Below are 27789 nucleotides of genomic sequence, written 5' to 3' on the forward strand. Positions count from 1 at the left end.
ATCCTGCATTATAAATTCTAATTTAAGTTAAGTATTTGAAAAAAAAACTTATGCTTGAATAAACCACGAATCTTAAGACAATTCATATACAAAATTATATTAAAAGTCCGATAAAAATATTCTTGTAAAGGGGACTTATTTTTGGTAGTATTTACAAGATAAATATATACGCATATACTTTAGTTTTTTAGAAACTACTTTAAACTGAATCAATTATGGAAAATATTAAGAGAGACAAAAATTATTTTTCATGCCTAATATGAAGAAGAATAATAAAATTTCTATATTTTTCTCAGAAACTTTTTTGAACTGAACCAATAGAAGCTCTTACATTACTCTGCCCAAAAATCATAGACTTACCTTAATCTAGCATTGAATGAAACCAATAAAAATCAAATAATTTGAGTTCTATTTATCCACAGCTAGAACTTATGCATCAAGGCTTATACTAAAGAAAATAAAAAAAATAACTTGGTCTTCTCTAACCATTGTTTAATTCCTGAAAATCCGGGTTTACAAATTTATGATCTGTTTACCCTAATCAAATCCATGCCTTCCCCATTTGGGCCACTTGTCATGTTCAATGATTTCAGATTAAGAAAATATAATGATCAATCAACTTTTTTTATTCTATTAGAAATTCCTCTATCTTGGAAAGCCTTTCCACATTCCAAGAATAATTATTAAAATCTCACAATGATAAATACATGTCTGCTGCCTTTGACTACCTCAATCCCATTGCTTATTACCAATTCGTCTGACAAAACAGATCTGAAATCTTTTTCGTCTACCATAACCTCAGTTTTCAGCTAAAACAACCTTGAACATAGTAATTAATCTAGCTCAAAATTAGTTTCTTCATGGGTTTGAACAGTACTCTAGTAAATCCATATAAATCTTTAATACCAATAAATATTTAATCCTATTTTTACCAGAAAATTGCCAAATTAAATGACAAATGATTGTCATTTATTACTAGGCTACTAAGTTCCAATACTTAAGAAAATTTTGTGGCAAGTACTTGTACTACCACATTCGACTAACTTGACACATTCCTTAATTCTGACCGGATGCTAATTTCCTTATGAATTCAAAACGTACTTTAGTAAAACCATACATTTTATTAATAATATTAGATATTTGATCATATTTTTAATAAAAAATTGCATAAATAATATGCCAAACCAAAAATAATTGTGATTTATTGCTCATTTTCTAACTCTGGTGATATATTCTTTTACCTAAATATTTTTTTTCTATTTTCCTACATATTTTTTATATATTATAGGTGTAAAATAGTTAACAAGCGAAATAATACAGCTTCCTACTAAACATAAAAGAAAAAAAAGTAGCTAATAAAACAAAAATAATACGTGTACCTTTCACGAATCTTGAGTCTTGATGTGTAGCAGCCAAGGTATTCAAGTCTGCAACAAAAATCAGTTATTCTTACTTTTATTGATTTAAACTTATTACATCTATTTATAAACATTCTATAAAATGTTTAGCGTAAAGGTCTGACTGAAATGATTTTTGCTGCTCATGTGATTAAAACTGAAATGTATGTAGATTATGTACAAATATGTCAATGCAAACTAAAAGTATGAAAAATAAAAAAATGGCACATTAATTAAACATTATATGAGATTTATAGAAAATGCACTACTTATATACAATAAATAATAAATAAATTTATAGGCTGTTCCTTAAAGACGTACTAATATTTAAAGGGGTGCTTTCTGGACCCATTTTAAGAAAAAAAGTTTATATGAACATAATTCCTAAACATCTTAACTTTTGAGTTTAAAAAAAAATCAATTTTTTAATAATTAACTTAAACAATATTGTAGAGATTTTTATTAAATTTGGTACATGTATTCTCTGCATTAAAGGTATTTTTAAATGTGCAAAAAAAATTTCTCTGCCATTGGCGTCCCTACAGGTCTTCTACTAAATAATAAAAACAATTTTACTTCCCTTAAAATCTGATGAGGTGTGAAAATGTTTATTTGTCGATTGCAAGCAAATTAAGGGATGAGACTTATTACAGGAACTATGAAAAGTTAAAAAAAATTAATTCAACGTGGGTATATTTTAAAAAAAATACATACATGTTCCTTATCGCCCAGAGCGATGTTTTTCGGGAGAATTGAAGGTAAAGTAAATGCTCTGATGGGTAGCCAAAATCACTTAAAATCACTCGTTTTTAAAATAATGAATTGCTTAATTAATTTTTGTTCATTTCATTAATTTGTAAGCAGACATCTGCTCTTCTTTTCCATGATCTGCGTAACGAATATCTCTGGTGTTGTCCTAATTTGATTGAAAAAGTAAATAATGCGTTGCCGTAATTGTTTGTCAGCATTAGTCGGCTCAAAGTTAACCAAAGTTTTCTAGAATCTAGTGGATTAAGATCTGGCGATCTTGCTGACCTGTTCTATTCAATGCCTCTCAAAAATTTGGTCCAAATGATTCCTCCTAGCTAGCGGAAAATGAGCTAGTGCACCATTATGCATAAAATACATAATCTGCCTCTGTGCTCTGGAAAATGAGTGAGAGCTTTCAAACGATGTATCGCATAACCCCTTTCTATTTGATTTTATGTTCTATTTAATTCAATTTAAAATAGAGTCGCGCCGCCATTTTAAAGTTTTGCAAAATGAGCTAGGGACCAAAAAGTAGTATTTAGGCTTCTAATGAAGTGTGCCGAATTTCAAATTTTTATATAAACGCTTTTAAAAATAAGAGGGGGAAGCAATTTAGAGCCACACTGTATATTAAAAAATTAAGGTTACTTTGACCTTTTAGTCTAAAATGTCTATTATTGTAAAGAATAGGTGACTTTTCGAAAGGTTTAAAAGTACCGTCAGGGGTAGAAGAAATGGTCCAATAAGTTCATTGCGAAGAATTCCCACCTAAACCTTAACTGATAATCGACTTTGATATCTACTTTCCACAACAGTATAAGGGTTTTCATCGGACCAGTGATGTGTATTATGGTCATTGAAAATACCATTTCTTGTAAACCCAGCTTCATCCGTATGTAAAACGTTTGCCAAAAAAGAGGTTTTTGTATCAGTTTTCATATGACAGAAGATGAGTTTGTTTGTCAACGTCAGGTGTACGTACCATCAAATAATGGCCACAATTTGTGCCTCTTAGGCGCTAATAAATTCTCGCAAATATCCGATGACACGGTTCCCTATGATTTGAATATTGTTGGAGATCAAAGCATTTAGCCAGAATATCATTTTCGTTGGCTGTTCCATAAATAAAATGCCTATATGCTAGTTCACGCAAGTGTATTCCATCCATAGAAAATAAATAAAGTAATCAGACCGCATATCTTTAAAGAATTAAATAAGTATGCATTTAGTAAGGAATTTTGCATTTGATTTATTTTTTTAAAGCTATAAGATCATTCTAAAATGTAAATTTTTTAATAATTAATTATTAAAAAATAAATAATAACTAATCATTAATTACTTTTGAAATGTCATAAGTCTATATTAATAAGCCAATTAGCAACCCATAAAAGAAAACTCTTTACCTTCAATTTTCTCGAAAATCTTTGCTCTGGGAGATGTGCAATAAGAGTACTTTTTTTGTAGGAAAATGTATGTATTTTAAAACAAATTAACCCAAGTTACAAAAAACATTAACACGTTAAAAATGATAAACAGGAAACAATCCTCTGCTCTTGCAAGAATTTTTCCCCATTTGATTTAGGGTCAAAATTTATGACAGAGAATTATTTTTATAGAAATGTTATTTCGTTTTTTAAGCCTAAAATTGTCAAAAAATCTTTTTTTTAATTCACTTTTTAGTGACCCTTAATATGCATTTCTCGCAATATATTTAGGAGTACTACCATCTTGCTTTATTTATACTTTCAATTTTTTTACACTATTTCAATGACACCCTTCATATAAAAAAATATACTTGTTTAAAGACTCATATAATACATATTCTCTATTGATTTTAGCATGAAATAGTTTTGATCATATCAACTAATCCATAATCTTATTATTCCTAACCATAACTAAGCTTTATTTGTAAATTTTGAGAATTAACGATAAAATCATAAACGGTCGAAGTAAATTGCGATCTCGCGGGCGTTTACGGGACACAGATGCAACGCGATGTGACATTTCAGTAAAATTTGACGATCGATCTGATAAATTATCTGCAATGGTGTCACCGGAGCGCATAAATTGGCAACATTTATCATGTTCCGGCTTGTCAAATGAATTCCTTTATATAATACTCACCGGTCAATTTCATAAAATTAGGTTCTGTTATTTGGAAAAGCTTTAAAAGCTGCAAACTATACTTTAAATATAAGTTTTAAGCATAATTTACAGTTGCCAAATTAAGGATTCATTAAAGGTGAATTCGCCTTAAATGTAATTGCTCAATAAGTTACACATGTTGCATTTTAACACCTTGATGCAGCTTAAATTGATAATTTGACACATTTAATAATTCAATGTAAATAATTTACATAATTATTATACGACTAAAATTGAACTTAAAACTCTTGAAACCAAAAATCGTGTTTACACTTATTGTGTTAACACGGTGTGTTATAGTGTAATATCGTGTTTACACTTTTAAAAAATAAATATTTGCAAAGCTATCCCGATGGACCTCGTAACATAATATTCTTTATTTAAAAGTTATCTTTTTAGTAAGCGACAGTAAGGTTTTAGGGAACGAAAAAGTTTGAAAACGGGCGATTACATAAAATTGATTATTGCGTGGTAATACATAATTCATAAGATTTCATGCTGATGATTCTTAAATAAAAACAAAAATGTCAAGATAAATATTTTTATGGGATACAAAATAATTCTAATTATTTGAATCATAATTTTTTTATTTAAATATTACTTAAATTTACTATTTATTTAAATATTAATAAAATCTGACTTTCTTCCTGATGAATATGATCTAAAGCACATTCCAACAACCTATGTTGATCATACCTTAATGATATCTCTTAGAAACCTTAAAAGGCCAACGGTCAGTCATGCCAGTTGCTAGCTTTTCGTCTTTTATGAGAAACCCGACAATGTACATCTTAATTGAATTTAAGGAAGAACAGTTGGACTCAAAACATTCCTTAGCACTTCAATTTTCTGTATCTTCCTTTTTTACTACAGTATGGATCTTGGTAAAGAGAATAAGATTCCCAAAGATGACAAGACTTATCAGGTACTAAATAACTCCGAACCTATTGACCTTTTCTGATATAATCTTCTATTTGGTTTGAGGGAGAGACGTCTCATTAAATAGGAATATCTTCCTCCAGAGTGAACAACAGACTAACAGTAACTGTCAAAGTAAAATTTAGGCTATTGTTTTTTCCTGTCTTCCATTTTATAGAAGGGGATTGAACTGAAATTAGAAGAGTTCTCCAAATGCGGGTTCAAGAAAAGAAGAAAACAAAACCGCAACAAGATTCTTTAATGGGGATATAAAAACATTTAGCAAACATACATAAAACCCTTTGCACTTAAAGAAATAAAATATTTTGTCATGATTTAAAAAATGCTTAAAGCATCTGTATTTGGCTTTTTTAAAGAGAAATAGTGTGAGCACTGCAAACCTGTAAGTCTAATTTTTGCCCTGCCCAAAGTTTTGTAAAACCTATTTTCAACGTGTCAGGTTGGGTTTATGCCAAATAAGTCGACAGATGCAATATTAAATAAAAGTAACTTTAATGTAATATAAACTCGCTGTTAAATTACAAAATTACTTTTGACAAGGTAAATTATGATTTAGTACTTAATGTGCTTGTGGAACTTGGAGTATCCAAGAGTGTTTACAGTTCTTTAAGATTATACCTCATTGGTAGAGTGCAATATGTCAAGATAAGTAAAAATACTTATAAAACGCTTTTTGCATTCTTAGGTGTTTCTCAGAAAGGAATTTTGGAAGCACTACAGAAACAGTGCTTTTATCAACTCTTTTTATAGGATTTTATTCACTAAAGGGGACTACTCCCTGCGAATGTTCATCACTAAGTTAATGAAAGATCACTAAGTTAACACTAAGTCGCATTTATTGATTGATGACGCTTTCCTACTTCACACAAAATACAGGCTAACAACACTTGACCAACAAACCTGACATCGTTCTGCTTGATAAGGGGAGACTTTACATATGTAATAGAGTTTTCTGTACAACTGGAAACTAGCATCGACCGCAAAGATCAGGAAAAGCGAGCCAAATACCCAGATCTGATTAGCAAACTGCCCAGGCTCTAGTCGGGATATTCTAGATGGTTGGCTATCCTAATCATTGGCGTTTAGGAAGTATTGAAAAACTAAAGAAGATTCCAGTATGTTAAGATTCATCAGACCATCTTGCGATGGAAATGCAAAAATCTTTCATTCTTGAATCAGTTCGGTTGGTGAGGCAAATGAATTTGACTGAAGATTATAAACAGAGCTGACGCGAGGAGTGGTCTTAGATACGATTGGACTTTCGCATCACGCCATATGGGGTCGCATCCATAAGTAACGTCATGTCGGACTTACTCACAATATCATATGCCTAGCTTAACAATTAAGACTTACTTACCACCAAAAAACATCTTAATATAATATAAGAAAACATAATGATTTAAAATACCCAGGTCCAGACGCGTTAAATTTTTTATTTTATTTTATTCTTTCCTTTCTTTCAGTCATTTAAACTTTTTCAAATCACATAAAACAAGTAATATAATAAAATACTAGAAATATTGTGATACTAAAAGGATAAGAAATCTTGCAAATATTGCTGTTTTACTTTTCGTTTGAAAGTTGTTACCGAACGCATTACTAGCGAGTCATGAATGCTATTTATTATATGTATAATTTTACCTCAAGGGATGAAAGACATTTTTTATATTTAAATTATGCCATTAAACAGGTATCTGATATATATCAGAAAGAAAATAAATTTTTAGTCACAAGTAATCGGTACATCTGTTATGAGTAAACGACAACTAAATAAAGTTGAAAAGTAAAGTTATTATTTATAAAGCTTTAACATGGGCAACCATCGTAAAACTTTTATTTTTTTCAATTTTTTAATGTAAGCTTAAATCTACTTAAAACATTTTAAAGCAAATTCTTCGCACTCGTTGGATTCGGTTTATTCTAGTAGCAATCAGGCAAGGTCTATAAATAGTACAATCTTAATTTAGTATTGAAAATACCAGAAACAGAGATTGTTACAGATTAAAGCTAAGTACATTTTTATTTGATTTTAAAATGTTCATAGCAGATAATATGATTTTCATAATAACCTAGAGAAGAGCTCTTTAAATCGTATATTTGGGTCAAATATAAATCGAAGAGTTATAGCTAATGACGTATATGATTTTTTTTTATTTATAGAAGGACAAATTAATTTTAAGTCAACCTTGATACTTTTACCGAAAGATTACATGAATTTGAAAATTCTGATACCTATTAAATGTTAATTTTTATTTATAATTAAGTTCGCTTCGGCTGCATCACTTTATTAAAACTATAAACTAAAAACTATAATAAAGGTGTATATCATCAACATATCCATGTAGTGATTATGAATTAAGCTTAGAAAAAAAATCAAAAATATTATGACTTTTATATAACCCTTTTTAATATATGATATTAGCCTAAATATAACCATTGACAAAAACACACAACATATAATAAATGGCTACACCTGTTTCGCTTTAGCTAGAGCATTATCATGATCGGCCTCGTTTTGATTATCAGAGCTGAATGAGATCGCTACGCCTTTACCTTGATATAAAATTTAATTCGGATTTACTTTTTAACAATCTTTTTTGGCTGTGTAAAGTTAACAATTTAAAACGTATGAAGTTGGACAAAATTGGAGAATTTTCCCAAACAAACCAAAAAGTTTTTGAAGCATCATATAAACTGGCGCTTCTTATAGCAAAAGGTAAGAAGCCGCATACTATTTGTAAAGCACTTATTAAAACTTGGCCTTTAAATATAGTTGATATTATTCTCGATTTCGAAAGTAACTCAAAGCTTTCGTAAATTTCACTCTCAGATAACACTAAACATCGTATTTATAAAATATAAAAAAAAAACAGAATTCAAACGATAGAAGCTGTCTGAAAATCGCTCTTTTTTTACTATTCAGTGTGATGAAAGTACCGATATTGCACAATGTTGCCAGCTAATTGTATATGTGCAATTTATTAATGGTGATGTTTGAACGGAAGAAATCGTTTCCTCACAGGAGCTAAAAACGACTTCAAAAGCCGCTGATGTTATAAATACAATTTTCGACTTTGATTAAAAAATATGGCATTTCATAGGCGAAACTGGTTGGTGCGTGCACAGGTGGTGCTCCTTTAATGTTAGGACTGCGTTCTAAATTTGTCACAAAGGGAAAAATTGGAACATAAGAGGAATAGATTGTGTGATACATCGCCAAGCTTGAGCATCTAAAACTCTTTCAAAATGTTTTAACGAATTATTAAATTTAGCTATTAAACTTGTCAATTTTACGTAAAATAGTGCCCTTATACCAGTCTGATGCTCTTTGGTCTGATTTAGGATCCGAACATAAAAAACTTTTATTCCATACATAGGTACGCTGGCTCTCCAAGGGAAATATGTTATCGAGACTGTTTGAGTTAAAGATGAAAATACATGAATTTCTCAGGCAAAAAAAAAGGAACAACTCTAAAAACCGCTTGATGATGAAAACTACCAAATCTAGCTGACTTATCTAGCTGATATTTTAGAGGTATTAAACATGCTTAATTTAAAATTATAATGTAATATTTTCGCTAATATAATTACCCATCATGACGCTATCCAAGTTTTTTTAGAAAAACTGCATTTATAAAAACGCCGTCTACAAGCAGAAACGAATTTTTTTTTCATTTCCGAAATTAGCTTCTTTAATAATGAAAAGTGTTATTAGTAAAAACAAAGAGATTAAAACTGGTATTATATCTCATCTAGAAGCCTTTTCTATGAACTTCAAGGATATTTTCCCAATTTATATGACTACAAAGATCACAAATCTGCTCAATTCTTTTTAATTTCGATAAAAACATCCTGCCAGAGAATTCACTGAAAACACAGAAGCAATGGACTTGAGCAAAACTGAAGCCAAAACCTGATTCAGAGGCAAAAAATTAGTTTACAAATTTAGCGATTACAACATTTTGGAAAAAATACTTCAACATCTATCCTTCAATAGTGGAAATGGCTTTGAAATTTTATATATTGTTCTCTACGACCTACTTGTGTGAAAAAGGATTCTCTGTTTTAATGGGAATTAAAACAAAAAAACGTAACCGGCTTGATATTGCTAGTTGTCTACGTTGCGTACTTTCAATGATAAAACCAAGACTTGCCAACCTTGTTAAGGAAATGCAGCACCAACCTTCGCATTAAATTAGATTAGTCGATTAGTGCTTACTTAATATATGTTATTTATGAAAATAAATATGTTTTATTTTAATAAAGAAATGTTTCTGAATATTCCGGATTAGCGGGCGCGACTACTTCTTGATTCTATAAAAGGGGCGTCATAGAAAAAAGTTTGAGAGCCACTGACTTTAATGTATTACATAAAAAAATACTGGCGTTCTCTTAGAGAGTTTGGTCACACCTTGGGACATAATAAAAAAATATTTATTATAATCCATGTTAAAATACTCTATATATTCATCTGTAATGGTAACCTCTAGATTACTAGTTCTTTTATGATTGCCGTGTATTTTTCATCAAGTAGATTGCCAATAGTTGAAGGGTACAGGTTAAAAAGGGGGAATGTCAAAAATCGTTGATTTTCAGAAAATCAATTTTTAATTTTAAAACCCAATAACTTATTATTTTATTACTTTGTATTGAATGTATTAATGGACTTAGTCTGTCATGTCTATTTGGGATTGGAATTGAGAAAATATTAATGAAATTCCAGTTAAAAAAATTTTTAGAGCAAAAAAGAAGAAGAAAGTACAGATTGTAACGAACAAGAAGGGGGAATGTCACATATTTTCACTGAAGTTTTGTGGTATCATCAGTTTTTTATACACAAGTAATTCTAAAACAAAAAAGCAGAGGTTAATTCGAATTTCTCATTTAATTGGGAAAGATACAGAAAAAATTCAAACACTTTTTTTTGCGCTTCTTATACGCTTTTGGAAACGAAACCTTGTCTTTGACATTTCTGGTATGTTTTAATGTAGAGAAATATTTTCTAGCGGCTGGATTGCGACAGAATTTCATTAAGCACTGCAGGTCATTGTACTTGGCTAGTGTTATAGGCAGTAGTCCTGCAAATAGATAAAACATCCTTAACATTGGAAAATAATATTATGTGTATAGTTATAGGTACCTTTGTATAATTGGCCTGGTAATTCGAACAAATTGTTTGGTAAACTATTGATAAATTTTTTCTTCGGTTCGATCAAAACAGCCGATTTCCACATACCATTCCATGTTGATCGATGGTAGACAAGCCTGAGATGATCTTTAACGGCTTTTAGTTCACGTATAGGCTGGATCTTCATTGGACACTTATTTTTGTAAAGTTTGGAAAAATGTGTAGTCCAGCATTTAAGAAAATCGAAAGTGATTTCTCTAACATCAAAAGGATTTAGTTTAACTTGTGTAGCTCTGAAAACTTCAGCCCATTCATTTGGAAGTTCCACACGCGACTTTTGCTGAACTAGTCCAAAATCCTTGTCGCATGCCATAAATGAATGTCCTCTAATGGGAAATGTGATGGAGGTAATGGATAACTGTGTAATTCTCATTCTGTCCCCCACATGAGTCGCAAAATATATCGAGGACTCGAACTACTTGCAACTTTTTGCTATTGCTTACTATTTGCAACTTTCTACTAGGTAGAAAGTTGCAAACAAAATGATGCAACATCGAACATACATCGTCAGAGCCTTTTCAACCGTTTGTTTCAGGATAAGTATAGAAAATACTTTGACTAGTCGACAAAACATGAATATTAAAAGAGAATACAGATAATTGTCTCTTATAATAAACATCATTTGTGCTGATGTTGGGCACTGGCAGATTTTTAGCAAAATCCATGCATATTGCTTCTTTGTTCTCATTTACCCGACTAGATAATTTTGCAGCCTTCTTTCTTCAATAACACACTTCAGCTTTATGCTTGTGAAGTAGATTTTCCTGTTGAAGGGTAGTGATTTTGTCATCTAGTTGTTTTTTTTCTATGGCATTTTCTGACACATTCTTCATTTTGGCTTCTAGGGACCTAATATTTGCCAAGTATTCGTCGCAGATACTGCACGTATGCGACCTTGGGTAACCAAATGAAATGTTGAAGTCTCGTGAGAAAAAAGATCTATATGTTTCATATGATATACAATATTTTTGATCTGTAACGGTATTTTTGTACATATTGTACATTTTTTGATATTTAAATCTTCGGGCAGCTAGGTTTTTGAAGAATCCTTTAGGCTGTAATGGCTTTGTCGTCCTTTGAAAGAACTAATATGATTGACTACTAGATCTTTAGCTTCCTGTTTCACCTTAAGAGGCCTATTTAGGTGTTTTCCTTGTTTATCAATTGGGGAGCTACCAAACATTTTTAAAGATTTCTGGAGAATTTCAAGCTTTTTTTTGGTTATACCATGTAAGGAAAGAAAAGCCTTAAGACAAACTGGTACTTCTGTTGTCTCACCATCTAAAAAGATTCTGACACGATAAGCAAATGAACTCTCATGTAATCTTGCGACATCTTCTGCGTTAGACACTAATAAGTCCACACTATGTGTTTTGCTCATTCACGGATTTTAGTAAATTAAACTCACTTATTATCTTTTGTCTTGCACTAAGTGGAGCTTTATCAAAACACTTGAGACGTTTACATTGGCAGTCGCTTCCTGTCACGTGGCTTTGTAGGTTAAGTTTTTTAGAAACATCAGTTAGTCTTCCGTAACTTTTCTCTTTTTTCCCTGAACTGGCATAACAACAAAGTCTTCACTGTCACTGACACTTGGATTCATTTTATACTGTTTATTAGCACTATAATGTTAAAATACGACTTGTCTCTTATATTTCCACAAATTTGACGAACAATAAATAAACACCAGAACCAGTAAACACTATCAGAAAATAAAAGTAACTGCAGTCAAGAGAGCCTTCTGACAGTTCCTGAATAACGTGCATTTGTGACGTTCCCCCTTCTTAGCATGTGGCGCGCGGACTCCTCCTTTTTAGCCAGTACAGCTTAATTTAAATTGTCGATATCTGGCGACTCTTCCCTTTTTTCGCCTGTATAATGTTACTAGGCGATACTTCTGTCTATTAAAAGTTGAACTGACTGAACAGCTCAAAATGAGCAAAAAGTGACATTCCCCCTTTTTAGCCTGTACCCTTTAGTTTTTTGTGATGGTATCTGGTATTTTCGGTAAATTGTGCGCAGAAGCTGTACAAATCCTTCATTTTCAACTATAATAATGGGCTGATAGGCACGGCATATCATGAACAAAAGGGAATTTGTTATTTTCAAATGTCTTTTGCCACCAGGTGAGTGTGATTTCAAACTTGAGAAGCTTTCAGTTATTGTTTTTTGCCAGCTAATGATGGATGGGAGATTGACCTATGCTCCAACTTCTCTGTTATTTCTGTCTGTGAAAAGTTTGAAGAAAAGGATGTCCCTGTACTCTCACTCTCGTGGATTATGGCTATATCGGTTTCAGTACCTGCATACATATCTTCTGTGTCACTATCAGAATCTAAGATCATACCCGTATTGGTAGTCGTAAGTATAGGAGTGGTAATTTGAGTTAAACCAGATGAAATTGAAGGAATAGCATTATCAGTTTTAGTTTTATTTATTGTAGGTTGTAAAGGAAAACCACAGGATTTTTCTAAAATATGCCTATGCATTGCTTGAAGGTAAAATTTTAGGTTACTTGTGTTTCCAGAAGTTTTGATTTGCTTGAAGCAAAATTGACAAATAACAAATTTTTTATCTTCACATCCTTTAAAATACTGCCACAAATTACTTAAGTGTTTCTGAATCGATGGAATGGAACTGAACAATCTAAACTTCTTAACTGATATTCATTAATAGCAGAATAGCACAGATTTAACAAGAGAATCCCCCGTTATGTATGTGACAGTAGTGATGGGACTATACTCAGATACAGGAATGGAGTAGTATTCAATTGTCTAAAGTATTTTATTTGGCCCATCACTATTTGATAATTATATGTATATTCAATGAAAACATCGATGACGTTTAATGTTTTAAACCAAAACATTTCCAATAATTTTAATTGTCATTTTTGTTTGAAGAAATAAACTGACATCGAAATTAATAGAAACATCAATATATATGATGAAAATATCGATCCTTTGACATCGATGTCAAAATATCGGCCATCGATAGGAAAATAACCAGAATATCGCTAAACACTATTAACGATTGCTTAGCACATTTTGTTTCTGACATACAACAAACATACTCACAAAATAGTTATTTGGAATCATTATTTCTTGATATTCAAAGTGCTTGTGAAAATGTTAATCTTTATGTTCTGTTAGAAAGTAGAATTAGAAAGATAGAAAATTAGCCTAATTACAAACAGAAATATTACTATAAAAACTGGTTATAATACAACATATTATAGAACATCTGTAGGCCTACCTTAAGGTTCGGTCTTGAGCCCCTTACTTTTTAATCTTTATACAGCTAATTTTCAAAAGTTGCAAATGAGATCTAAAATATTGCAATTTGCAGACGATTATTGTATTTATTGTACCGCATACAATATGCCAACTTGTAAACATGATTTTAACCATGTTATGTATATTTATAATAAATATTTTCCAAGCAATGGTTTTAGTATTTCCAGCAAAAAATCAGCCTTAGTAATTTTCATACGACACAATCTACAAATAAATAATCAAACAATTTTAAGTAATGAAAGAACTGAAATACCTTGAAATATCTTCTATCCTATCAGGATAATAGCATTTTTTTTTTCGCATTATTATATAATCTTATTTTTAATATATATCTTATAATTAAATGTATAACTTAATAATATTATATAATTCGATCTCCTAATTTTACTGATAAATCTATTTTTTTTAAATAAGAAAATGAAATAAGAAGTTATTTTATCAAAAACTAGTATTTAAATAAAATCACTTCAACTATCATTCCTATAACAGTAATAATATTTATTTCTCACATTAAAAATTACATTTTTTGTTCAAATTTTCTTTATTTTTTTATTTCCCGCTCCTTATTTCCTTTTTAACTGATATCTTTAAAGACTTTCTGAGCATGATGTCTAAGATTACATTTTTTGTTTGGTTTTAATTTTTAAACTCTATTTATTTAGCTTATCTGTAGTCAAAGTTTAAACTAACATTATTTTATTTATAAAATAACAGTTACATAAATTATCTAGAGATTAATTATTTGCAGGCATCAGCTAGAGTTCGGTTCGAAATTAATGACACGCTATAAATTAACTCGATTATAGAGACGGAGATACTCCTTTTTGTGTTTCCGTCAGATTTGAACGATCCATCTCTGACATCTCGTTTATGATAAAATCGAAATGCAGGCGATGCACTAGGTTTAACCCTATCAATTACTATAATTTAATTATCTGTTTACATATAGTAGTAAATTATTCATTTTTTATATATTTAGAAGGAAATTATTTAACAAAAAAGTACTAAATCACAAATTGCTAAAGCGTAACCTTTTTTGCTATGCGATAAATATCGGCAATCAGCTACTTGGTAATTTACAACTTTGGAAAATTACTTTTTCTATCCTACTAGTTTTTCTTGACTTGATAACATTTGCGGGGACTTTCCACAAAGTTTGACAAATCAGACAGGTCACTATCTACACCAGACCCCTATTTGTCAAAGTTCGCTCGAATAACTTTTTTTTGCGAAATGAGTAAATTCTTTTGTTAAGCCTCATTTGTTTTTGGCCGCGATAAGGATCACGGCAGGCTTTTAAATTGGTTCATTTTTCGGGGCCACGCAAATGTTAAGGGCTTATTTAGATGATGTATATCCTTCTAGAAAAAATAATCAGTTCACGTGATGTAGGTTTTTAGATATCTTATAGGCAGATGAGGGTTCTTTAAAAATAAATATACAATATTTAAAAAAAGGAAATGACAAGAATAAATGATACAAGCTAACAATAATACAGAGCAAAAAAATACTAAGAATTATAAACCAAACTATAAATAAATTTGTTTTTATTATTGTCATACATGGAAAACACATATGGATTTTCTTTGTAAGACTCATAAGATTTCTTTATAATTTTTTTTCTTTATAAGATGTCGCAGATTTTTCAAAAAGTTTTAGTAAATATACGGCTAAAGGTCTGTTTGAATAATGAATTCCAATAGTATTCTTCATAAGTGCTACTACTTTAAAGCATATGCCAACATTCTTCCCTTGTTTTGGATCTTGATCATATTGTAATAGGTGTAGTAATAAATATAACATAGATCTTGGACATATTTTAACATTAGTCTAAACAAATTGTATTTAATTATTTCCTAATATGTCGGACAGCTTAGGTTTACTTTAGGAATAGTTATTATGAAATATTATTTAATATATTTTAGATAGTTTATGTCTGAGTGTGCATGTTTGATCTTTGAATGTATACATCGTATGATTGAGGTAATTAGGTTCCAGTGTATTAGTGTAAACTAGTTTTGAGTGAGAGAACTAAGAGAGTGCTACTATTAAAGGTCGATGTTGAACAGTTACTTACAAACGCTGTAATAGAATGTAGTAAAATGTCCTCAAAGTTTTTTTGTTCATTCCTTCCATGCGTAGAACTGTTTAATAAAATATCCCTTTAACTGGATATTACATGGCGATCCTGTCAGTCGTATTGGAAGGATGAATAAGTTTTTTAATTAGAGCAACAAAAAATTACATGTTATTAAAAAATGGGCACTAATCAATCTAAGGAAGGAGTGATAATGACGCAAGCTTGTAATAGTGGTGGCGTAACGGCCGATGTTCCTGTAGGAAAGTCGCGAATTTCTGTGAGTAAAGGTTTGGGCATAGCAGCCTTCTGTCTCATTTTGGTCATTGTGGTATGAGTTTTGGTGCGACGAGGCGAGAAGATGTTGGAAAAAAAGATAACGAGAGAAATCAGAGCCAGCCAAGAACTTCTGTAGGCTACGGAGTAAAGGAATGGGACAGAATGGAATAAAAGTGTAGCAGTAAGTCGTTTAGATTGCGTTGTTATATTTTATCTTAATTATTATGTTTGTGTCGGAAAATAGCTAAATGACTATTGTTAAGGAATTTTTAGATCTACAGGATATACTTAGTAAATTTTATGATAATATTAAAAAAGAGCTGAAAGATAGACGAGGAAAGCCAGAGAGAATTAATAAGTTATTTTCAGATTTAGCAAAATTAGAACTTAAATTTAATGAGTTAGGAGAAAAATAAATGAATGACTCATAGAGGATAGTATAGGTTTTATCAGAGATATTATATTAAAATAGTAGGTTATTATTAATAAGTTTGGTAAAAGTGGTTAGGCCAGGTAGTACTACTAGTTCGGGTAGTAATACTTATGATATGTCATTAGGAACTTCTTATCCGGTAGGTAATATTGTCGAGGAAAACATGTCAGGGAAATTTGATTTAAGGACAGCCGCGTCCCTCTTACCAAGTATGGATGGTACGGAAGACGTGACAAACAAATGGGTTGAAGCTATTGACTTATATAACGATTTTCTAGATGCCAGTGAGAAATCACATTTAATTAAGTATGTTTTGAAAGCAAGGGTGTCTACAAGTGCTAAATTACGACTTAAGACGCAGTATAATATGGTTGAAGAATTAATCACAGATATGAAAAACAATTTGTTGACTAGAAAGGCACCAGCGGCAATTTCACGTCAACTACACAATGTTCGACAAGAAAATAGGAGTATTGAAGAATTTGCTAAAGTAGAACAATTGTTGGTTGATTTGACGTTGGCGCAAGCGGATAACGATGATAGGGTATTTCATTAATTTATTTGCCAATGGTTTAAAAAGCGACGAGTTGCGAACTATTATAAAGGCCAGAAATGATATAGGAGCCAGCATTAGTAGCATTTTTGCTGTATATATTAGAAATTGGAGTAGTGTTGATACTTATAATAAAACAAAAGTACAAGGCATTGCCGGGTCGACAATATCAGTATTATTAAAACATTTGATTCTAGTATACAGGGTGTATTAGGTTCAGATTTTCTATCGTCAACAGAAAGCATAATTAAGTATGAGAAATTTGAAATTAGTTTTAATACAGAATCGAATATTAGAGTTACCGTGCCCTTAGAATCAGAAACAGATTTTATTATTATTCCACCTCGATGTGAAGTAATAAGGTATTGTTCTGTTAGTGTGAATGAGGAATGTGTGATACTGAATAAAGAAGTGTGTGAGGGTGTAATGGTAGCCAGTGGTATTGCTGCACCAAAAAATACAAAAATTCCTACAAAAATGTTAAATATAAATGAGAGAGAAGTTAGGTTAAAAATTTTCGACCAAAAACGGAGAGTCTTTTTAGCTACGACGTATGTGAATTTCAGAAAAATAGTATAAAGTGTGAGTCGAGTAGATAAAGTTTTGGATTTGATAAATACTAAAGAACTTATTAAGGAGAAAAAGTTATCAATTGAAAAAATGTGTGCAAAATATGTTGATGTATTTCGTTTGGGTGGAGAGCCACTGAGTCTGACAAATACGTTTAGCCAAAAAATTTGAGTAAAAGATGGGGCAAGTCCAGTGTATGTGAAACCATATAGAATACTGCATGTGCAAAAGAAAGTTATGAACGAACAAATTGAGCAATTGTTGCAAAATGACATTATAGAAGAAACTTGCTCAGAATGGTATTTATCAATATTAATAGTACCCAAAAAAGCAGACAACAACGGTGTCAAAAAATTAAGAGTTGTATTAGATTTCAGGTTGTTGAATAGGCAAATTAGGGATGATGAAAAGTTTCCTTTGCCTAATATTACAGAAATTCTGGACTCTTTATTAGGCGCTATTTATTTTCGCCATTTAGATTTAGCCCAAGGATATTATCAAGTAGAACTTGATCCTGAAAGTAGGCCATACACAGCATTTACAACAGATAAAGGACAATTCCAAATGAAAAGATTGCCTATGGGTTTAAAAATCAGTCCTAGTGCTTTTTCAAGGTTAATGACTGTAGCAATGGCAGGTTTAAATTACGATGCTTGTTTTGTTTATTTAGATGATTTAATAGTTTTTGGACATTCCTTACAAAATCACAATATAAGTTTAAGAAAAGGTTTTGCATAGGTTGCAAAATGTCAATTTAAATATAAATCCAAGTAAATGCAAATTTTTAAAGAAGCAAATACTTTATTTAGGCCACATTATAGCTGCAGAAGGTATTTCACCTGACCCAGAAAAAATTGAGGCTTTAAATAGGTATCCGCTTCCGAAAAATGCTGACGAAGTAAAACGTTTTATCGCATTCGCAAATTATTACAGCAAATTTATTAAAAATTTTGAACAAGTGTCTCAACCCTTAAATAATCTTAATAAAAAAATGTATTTTTGAATGGACGGAGGATTGCAATAAATCATTTGAATTATTACGGCATGCATTGAAAAATCCGCCAGTGCTGCAGTATCCAAATTTTTCAGAGAATAATCAGTTTTCTAAGAATTTCAAATTCTAAGAACTGATGCTAGTGGCTTTGAATCAGGGGCAGTTTTATCGAATGAAGATGATGGTCCAGTAGCATTTGCGTCGAGATCTCTTAATAAAGCAGACAGGAATTACTGTACTATAGAAAACAATCTTTTGGCTATTGTCTGGAGTGTTAAACATTTTAGACCGTATTTGTTTGGCAAAAGGTTTAAAATTTTAACGGATCATTGACCCTTAATTTATTTATTTAACATGACAAACCCATCTAGTAGGTTAACGAAATTTTGACTTATATTAGAAGAGTACGACTTCTCAATAGACTACGTAAAAGGCGCAGAAAATGAAACATCAGACACTTTATCACGGGTTATTTTAGATTCTGATGAGTTGAAGGGAATAAGTGGTAGATTGAGTGAAAGTATGAATGTTATAACACGGGCACAAGTGAGAGATAAAGCGGTGGTTAAATCGGATGACATTAATACATTGGTGGATGACAGGCTTGATCACCCTGTCATTGCGGAAATATTAAAACATCCGACAGAATCTATTGAGTTGCGTTTAATTACCCAAAAAGAATTTTGAAAATATCAACTTAAATTGAATGATAATAGTAATTACAATCAAAGTAACTTTATATATGATATGACTCTAAAAATAATTTTCTGCAACCAGGAAACTCGAGAAACGTCTGACTTAGGCACGTCGTTGAGGGAACTTGGTCAAATATGTGCAGATAATAATATTCCGGAATTATGCATAATAAAAAATGTAGAAAGCGCTGATTTTATTACATATTTATTAAACAATAAAAAGTTACTGAAAGACATGTCTCTTAAAATAAATATTATTAAAAGTGCAGAGCAAATTGATAATAAAGAATTAGGTCAATTAACATTAAATGATTTTCACACGTTACCAACAGGAGGTCACGCAGGTATTTAACGATTATGATTATCTCCCCGGGAGGCGTAATAGTTGTATTAATAAATGTAACATAGATCTAGGACATATTTTAACATTAGTCTAAACAAATTGTATTTAATTATTTCCTAATATGTAGGACAGCTTTTGTTATAGGTTTACTTTAGGAATAGTTATTATGAAATATTATTTTATATATTTTAGATCGTTTATGTCTGAGTGTGTGTGTTTAATCTTTAAATGTATACATCGTATGATTGAGGTAATTAGATTTCAGTGTATTAGTGTGAACTAGTTTTGAGTAGAACTAAGAGAGTGCTAATATTAAAGGTCGATGTTGGACAGTTACTTACGAACGCTATAATAGAATGTAGTAAAATGTCCTTAAAGTGTTTTTTGTTCATTCCTTCCATGCGTAGAACTGGTTACTAAAATATCCCTTAAACTGGATATTACAATATATATCCAAATTAACCATTCGGTACACCTCTGAATTAGTTGGTATGGTAATATTTTTAGATAACTTTACGACATCGTACATTTCAATTGCTACTAGTAAACTAGTTGCTGCAATGTTTATAAGCCAATGGATACTCTAATTAAGCCATATCGGAGAATTTGTATTATATGTAGATGATGGTATATTGGGCTTTAACCAGCTTTTTCTTATAGGAATTTATCAAAACTGTTACTTTAAATAAGTTCCCAAATATCTGTGAGATGAGAAAACAATAACCTCCCGTCAAATACCCAGGTTAATGTTTTTAATTTACCTGCCATTATAATTTTTACTATATCAATAATATAGGAGCCACCCAGCTATATTCTGTTAGTTGGATTTACATTCGGAGATAGCAAAATTGGTTGTATTTTTTTTACTTACTACTTTTTTTACTTACTTAGAGATGGGCGTATGCCCCGCTTTTCCTGTCAATATTGCCATAGCATGTTATCTTTCATCTTTACGTAGGTTGCCAAAGCCTGTCTCAGAATTCACAGTGGAATGCCAGACATAGGCTAGTTCCTTATTTTACTGCCAAGTTAACGTGCTTGGTTTATGGCAGCTTGGTTATTGCCGAGGTAAACTTCCCAGGTACTTGGTCTCTGCCTCTTTAATTGCAGGGTACATCATTTGAGATCTGAATTCCGCAAGATTTCTTCTTTTGGTGAAAGTATAGGCTCTGTTTTCACACACCACCGTTGGATGATCCTATATAGGATTTTTATGCGCTCACATACAACCCAATAATGAGCAAATGATTATCAGCGTATGCCTGTACGTAAAATGCTTTTACTTCTAAACATCTCAGAAGCTAGACTTTAACCACATAAATCCACTTTTTCAGCTTTGGTTGGCAGCTTCTTTGTGGGCTGCTTCAATTTCTGTTTATTGATTCTAAAACCGCGCTGGCCCGACCCACCAGATTAAAAAAGCTGGATTGTTCTTATCTTGTAGGGCGCTTAAGTAGACATTAATTTTTGCCTTGTTGAAATAACTACCACAGGTAGGTAGTGCCTCTAACACTATCAAATTTTCTTCTTTATAGGACGTTGTCATACAAAGAATCGCGATCCAACTAGCTATATTAGTGCAATAAACTGCACCTTTAAAAATGTCTAGACATATTTGTTCGAACCATAAACGCAAATCTCGCAGCTATCACTTTTACCATCTGCTCACAGATCGTTTACCTTCAATGAAAAGACGGAGGAACTTGTATCGTTCCCCCCTCAGAATGGGCTCGATTTATTGGAACTTTTATTCTTTGGTGGTTGTCATCAATACTTGATCTTAAGTTATTCTGCTTAGTACTTCCACGATGGTTGTCCTGTTTACCAAGGGTGTACGCAGTATGCAGCGATACAAGTACATTTCGAAGGCGTCAATGCCGCTCTTCATTGATCGGCAGAATGTGCATAAAGTAGTACTGGAAAAACATAACAGGTTAATAGACGCATACGGAGCTGTAGGTTTAGGTCTCTGCTGGTAAAATTTTTCATCATAGAGATGAAAGTCCTTTTAGCCTGTTCTATCCATGATCTAATTCCCATTTTAAAGCCACTGTTGTCGTGGACCAGGGCTTTAAGATATTTAACGGACAGTATTTGTTCCACCGCCTGGATGTTAATTTATAATTATATATAACAAATCGTTTGGATGCCCTGGTCACCAGAACACAACCACCTTGGTCTTAGTAATATTTATGTGTAGACCATACTGTGTGCTTTGTTTAACGATGACAATCCTCATATACATATGGAAATGAGGGAGGCTGTTGGCTGTTTTACATTTTTTAGTGCCTCCCGGGACACTGTCTTCGAGTATATATGTTAAAACTTGAAAAACTATTTTATATTTTTAAAAACAATATTTTTACTTTAAATTATATTTATTCAAAAATTAAACGGACAGAGTAACGTGCTTAAATTTATTATAATACTACTGTACTTTTTATTGGAAAACATTCTATTTATATTTAAAATTGATTGCTTAATTGGCATATCTCACGGTAAATTCCATATTTCGAAATATGCTGAGTAAGTTCCGGCGGTCGTTGCTATTGCGACACCGTGGGATCGTGACCTGTTACATAAGGTCAATATAATCGCATATAACAACTCCCTCTTTTACTAAAAAGTTAATACCGTGTATTAAGTTTTTCTTAAAATTGAATTATAAAATAAAGTCTAACTAACACTAGGTAAATACAAGATAAAAAATTAATAAAATAATAAGATTGATATTCTTAATATTAAAATGGAGTCTCTTCATTGTCTTCTTCGTCATCTTCGGGATGGATCGATGGTCTTCTTCTTGCTAAGATTCGACTTAGCTTCAGTCTGGTAGATACTTTGGGATGCGGCCTCGACGGTGATGGGAAATCGTCATCTGTTGGACCCATGGAAATGCTAGGTAACAGTCTCCTGCGTCGACGACACTTTATCAGGACATAAAGACCATGTAGGACTGAAATTAGAGTCATTAAAGAAATTATGAACCAAAATTGATGTTTCTCGATAAATGGTTTTCTCATCATTTTCTCTAATTCTTCTGAATACTGGTCCAGTTGATGCTGCGCTATGTTAAGGTCTTCTATGTCTAGGTTATTTAGCTTTATCGGTTTCAGATCTGGAATCTTTATTTTCTCGGGAATGTTTTGACAGCATTTGTAAGGAACCATGACTTGGTGATTTTTGTAGGTGACATTTTGATCTCTATCTATGATCCGTTTTGCTTGGATTCTTGTGACACCTACGAAACCATTGCAGTAAGGTTGGAGTTTTAGGAGCGAGTTAATTTGGATTATAATCGTCTTTACTTCTTTTCCTTCACACTTTATCGTTATTGGTAACGGATTGGAAACTGTGATTAGCCAGAGATTTAGATCAATTTCTTTGACGTTATATCCTTGTGCCAAAAGTAGAGAAACTTGACAGGTTTTTGGGAGGTGACTTGGTCCTTTGAGCAGCTGCGCTTCACAAATGGCTTCGCTATCTATTGGATAAGGCAGAACATCGGAACAGATTTTTTGATGGATGGCTAGTGGTTTGCAGTTTTTCATATTTGACAACGAGATGTAGAGCATCGAATCATCGTTCTACGCGATATATTTTTGGTGTGTTCGTATTACGTGGTGAAATTCTGTTCGATTATCAAAAATGGGGGTGGTATAAAGATGATATAAAGTGTAAGTTTCTGGTTCAACCAGAGGTATCTTTAGGATAAAAACTATTCGTGTGTCAGTTTGATAGGCTTCAAGACCTATTATGTCGATATACTGAGCAACAGATGATGAGTAAGTAGGTAAAGGAAGGTTATTTTTTCTTAGTGTTTGTGAAATTTCTTGCAATGCATTTATTAAGTCTTTGGGTGTGATAATAGAACTGTGCAGCATTTTTAATCTCGCGAAAGCTATGGCATTTAAGAGGTCATTATGTGAATTTTCTAAAAAGGAATAACTTTCCATTAGTGACTCACAAATATCTAAAACTTTAACCTGAGCTTCGTAAAATGAAAAAGTATTGCTAATATTAAATATTGACTTATGGATTTCCTCGAGATCTCTATTAAATGTTTGTTCGTCTATTTGCAAATTTTGTATTGTCGTATTAAAATATTTTATGACCGATGTAGTGACAGAGATTTGGTTTTTTAGTAAATTTTCTAGTTGATGTTCATCTTCAGTAACTTTATTTATGCAATTATTAAAATATTCGCCATCGGAGGCATCCAGATTTCCCGTTATGGATTTCCAAACGGTGCCAATGCCGTTGGCAAGTCCTCGTTTTTCCCTAAAAGCGTATTTTTTTGTACCCGCAAAGATTTCTCTCTGCTTAATATTTACTGAATCAGAAATTTGTCTAAGAAGACTAACGTGTGTTTGTATTTCCGCTCGAAATGCGATTAATCTGGGTTCTTGGACATAAATGAATGAATCTTGCAATTCATTCAAAATCTTATCATTATTTACAATGGTTTGCTTAATTTCACTTAAGTCTTTGTACACTAGAAGTGTCCATTTTTCGTTAGATATTTTGATGGAACCTTCTTCGTGGAAAAATATCCCAAGCGTATTATTTACAGGCGTTATGGTAAATTGGGTCAAGATAATCGACAGGAAGGTGGACAGTAGAATCAGCAACATTGATCGTCTTGTTCTCTATATCGGGCTGTCAGGGGTTTCACTCGGTGTTCCTTTCACAGCTCTCTGAGTGAGGACGTCTTTTCTTTCTGGTTCGTTTTCTTTAAAGGATTGGAATCCACCGTCACTAGTTAGGCCTTTTCCTTGTTCTAATGACGTTGAAGAATCCTATGCGACTGCGCCAGTTGTTAAAACTTGAAAAACTATTTTATATTTTTAAAAACAATATTTTTACTTTAAATTATATTTATTCAAAAATTAAACGGACAGAGTAACGTGCTTAAATTTATTATAATACTACTGTACTTTTTATTGGAAAACATTCTATTTATATTTAAAATTGATTGCTTAATTGGCATATCTCACGGTAAATTCCATATTTCGAAATATGCTGAGTAAGTTCCGGCGGTCGTTGCTACTGCGACACCGTGGGATCGTGACCTGTTACATAAGGTCAATATAATCGCATATAACATATATTATATAGGAGAGCAGACAAAATACATACTTGCTCATACCCTGTAGCGTTTTATTTTTCTACTCCTTATGTTCACTAATGCTCCACTGATATTTCATTAATTTTAATAATTATAATTTCATTAATAATTTCAGTCAAATTCTTTTTTTCATATTTCTTTAAATTCACACTATCAATGACATATTACTACTGTAACGCATCACTCTCCTGGTTTCATTATTCATGTTTTCTGTTGACGGTCCGTCACTTCTCTGATTAGTCATAATTAATATTTTCTCTGATTGGCTGATATTGATAGCTCAGGCGAGAGGTGGGGTCGTTACTGATTTAGTCGGTACTGCATCCATTTTTCGAGGATTTGTTCCCGTGTTGTTGGTAGGGGCATTCCAAAGTCTGTGAAGCAGGAAGTGGCCAATATTGTTTGTAATTTATAGTCCTTAATCTTGTTCCTTTAGGGAACCGTTTAATTTATAATTCTGGTGCAAGATGCCCAAGACTTTGATGGATAGAGAATGAAACTTAGCAAGGTGAGTGTGTTACATTTTTTACGCCAATCATTTTTTATGGACAGTGAATATAATGGCAACCGTTGTTTTACGGTTTTACTTTTCCGTTTTCCTCTTTATTCTTCTTCAATTGTAGATGGCTTTTGATTTGCCCGGGAAATTGCTGAAACTGGTGGAACTGGAGCCAGAGTTAGAGCTAGTATTAGAGATTCCCAGTCCGGATAGCTAAACTACAAATGGCATATATTCACAGCCTCGGTTTTGAAGGCTAGCCGTTCATTTCTTGGAGGAATATATAGGCCAGTTTATTACATTTATTTAAATATTACTAACCATAGATTTGTCTTACTTATTTAAATTTTTATTAATATACCTTTTATTTCAATTTAACGTTACAAATATTTAATCAATATCATAATTTTATACGTCAATTTCTTATCTATAATATTAGTTATTTTTTGTTCAGTATATTTCAGTACCCTTTTTGGTAGTTAAGTGAATATAACACGGTTAAGGCTGATATACCTTAGGTAAAAAAGTTCATGAACTTTCCCCTGCGTAATACATAATATATACTAAAAACTTTAATAATTGCAATTTATTTTTCAAGTGCTGAAATCTACCTAGTAGCGAAATCATAATTTAAATGTTACTTTAGTCAAATTCATTTCAATCATATCAACATTATTCATATTTTAATTCATAACAAATTATAAACATTTAACAGATTAGAACATGAGGTGTATACATAACTTTGATGTAAATATAATTTGGTTGTATTGTTAAGATATTTTTTTTGCCTCTGTAAATCTACTTTATCCAAGGTCATTTAATTGTTAAATGAAAGCTATATACCAAGTCTTTTTCTTAGTTTTTTTTTCATTTATAAAAAAAAACTTAGTGGCGCCCTTTTATTTAATAGTTATAATCAAGTTCATATTCTTTAATAGCCAGTCATAAGTGAACCTTCAAACAATCCCAGGCCTCCAATAATTCTGAGCTACCGTCTGCAAACTCCTGGCAAAATAGTAACACTGTAAAGTTAACGCCACAACCCCTTCTGATTTCTGTTTCTTTGGATGTTGCCTCTTATTCTAATCTCTACAGTAACACCTGCGTGATGATGTTCAGATCTCCCGCATCGACCCCAGTTTATTTTAGGATCTCAATGAGCTTCTTCTTTTCTTCATTGGTAAACATTTTAAATATCAGCAAATTTATTTAAAAAACAAATAATAATTGCACTTGACAAGATGTCATGTATTGTGCATGTATAACATTGTATAACATTTTATTGTACATGCATAACATTATGTCAATTAAAAAATAATAAAAAAACGCATCAAAACGTAGCCTATTCAAGCAATCAAAGCCTTCTATGCTATTTTTATTGATCAAATATATTTATTTATGTGACTCAGTTTTTTTCTTCTTACGGGCTGTGGCTAGTGGTTATTCCCAATAATGTGCTATTTAAAAAAAATGAGTAAATGCCAAAATTATTGGTTTAGATATTTTGAATAGGCGTGTAAAAAATTTAGGTCATAAAATGTAAGAAAAACTATTTTTCTGTGATTATTTGATTAAAAATTAAAACTATCTACGCATTCATGGCACCCTATTTTAAAATTTATATATATTTATAATAGAGTATAACTGTTTTTAGAATATTATTTTTGTATTGAAATACGTAAAAATATACCAAGCGTCCCATTTAAAATAGGAAGGTTAGTGTCACTTCCTGTTAAACCGGAAGTAATAAAACATAATAGAATATGTCAAAAGATGCTGTTATAACTATTCTATCGCTGTACCAAATTTCAATTGTTTATCTTTAAAAGTAAAAAAGTTATTAAGTGTTGTCTGTTGTCTGTGTCACCCGGTATATACAATTAATAAGTTATTTACAGAAACCATTTAAAATCCGATAACACAGCGTTATATTACGATTGATATTATGCATTGTTTATATAGTATGGGCTGTACATAATAATATTCCGCATCCCTTACTAACTTGTCACTAATTCCTCATCCATTAGATGATTCATGATAAATCGACTATAAATCGTATTGAATTCTAACTCACCATCAACGTGTAAAAAGATTTGTAAACTGATTTTCGGCTCCGTATTCACTTGACAGTCATATACGCCTTCGTCCCTTTTCTGTACGTACTCTATCCGTAGATCCCAATCGTCGCTATGGTCAGGGTGTCTAACACTAAATCGGCCATCACCAGTATATGTATGAATTCCCGATGTAAGGACGTGAAGATCCCTTTGACGCATCCATGATACCTAAAAATAATTTAAAGGTATACTTTCGACATAATATTTTATTCAAATGGTTGGTATTTGTTACATTTTCATAGTTAAAATATTTTTACACTTTTAAATATTTATTTGGTCTTCAGTTCTACCGGCAAACAACGTACCGACCACACTATTTGTTTTTGAAGGTGGTTTTTTTTGACCACACTATTTATTGGCGTGTATCTCTAATATCTAAATATATTGTT

The 27789-nt window shown here is 31.7% G+C and overlaps 1 protein-coding gene across 3 annotated transcripts in view; it reads right to left on the minus strand.

Annotated features, from left to right (window-relative positions):
* Nucleotides 1–27789, minus strand: part of LOC126734675 (lachesin-like) — a 768805-nt gene that overhangs the window by 66607 nt on the left and 674409 nt on the right. For 2 of the 3 annotated variants that reach the window (XM_050438384.1, XM_050438383.1), the window contains exon 4: nt 27358–27568. In XM_050438384.1, coding sequence (XP_050294341.1) covers nt 27358–27568 — 211 coding nt within the window. Of the gene's footprint in view, nt 1–1379; nt 1428–27357; nt 27569–27789 lie in introns of all 3 variants that reach the window. The other variant, XM_050438385.1, reaches the window with a different exon arrangement.

Source organism: Anthonomus grandis, chromosome 3, assembly GCF_022605725.1.
Source record: "Anthonomus grandis grandis chromosome 3, icAntGran1.3, whole genome shotgun sequence".
Taxonomy (NCBI): domain Eukaryota; kingdom Metazoa; phylum Arthropoda; class Insecta; order Coleoptera; family Curculionidae; genus Anthonomus; species Anthonomus grandis.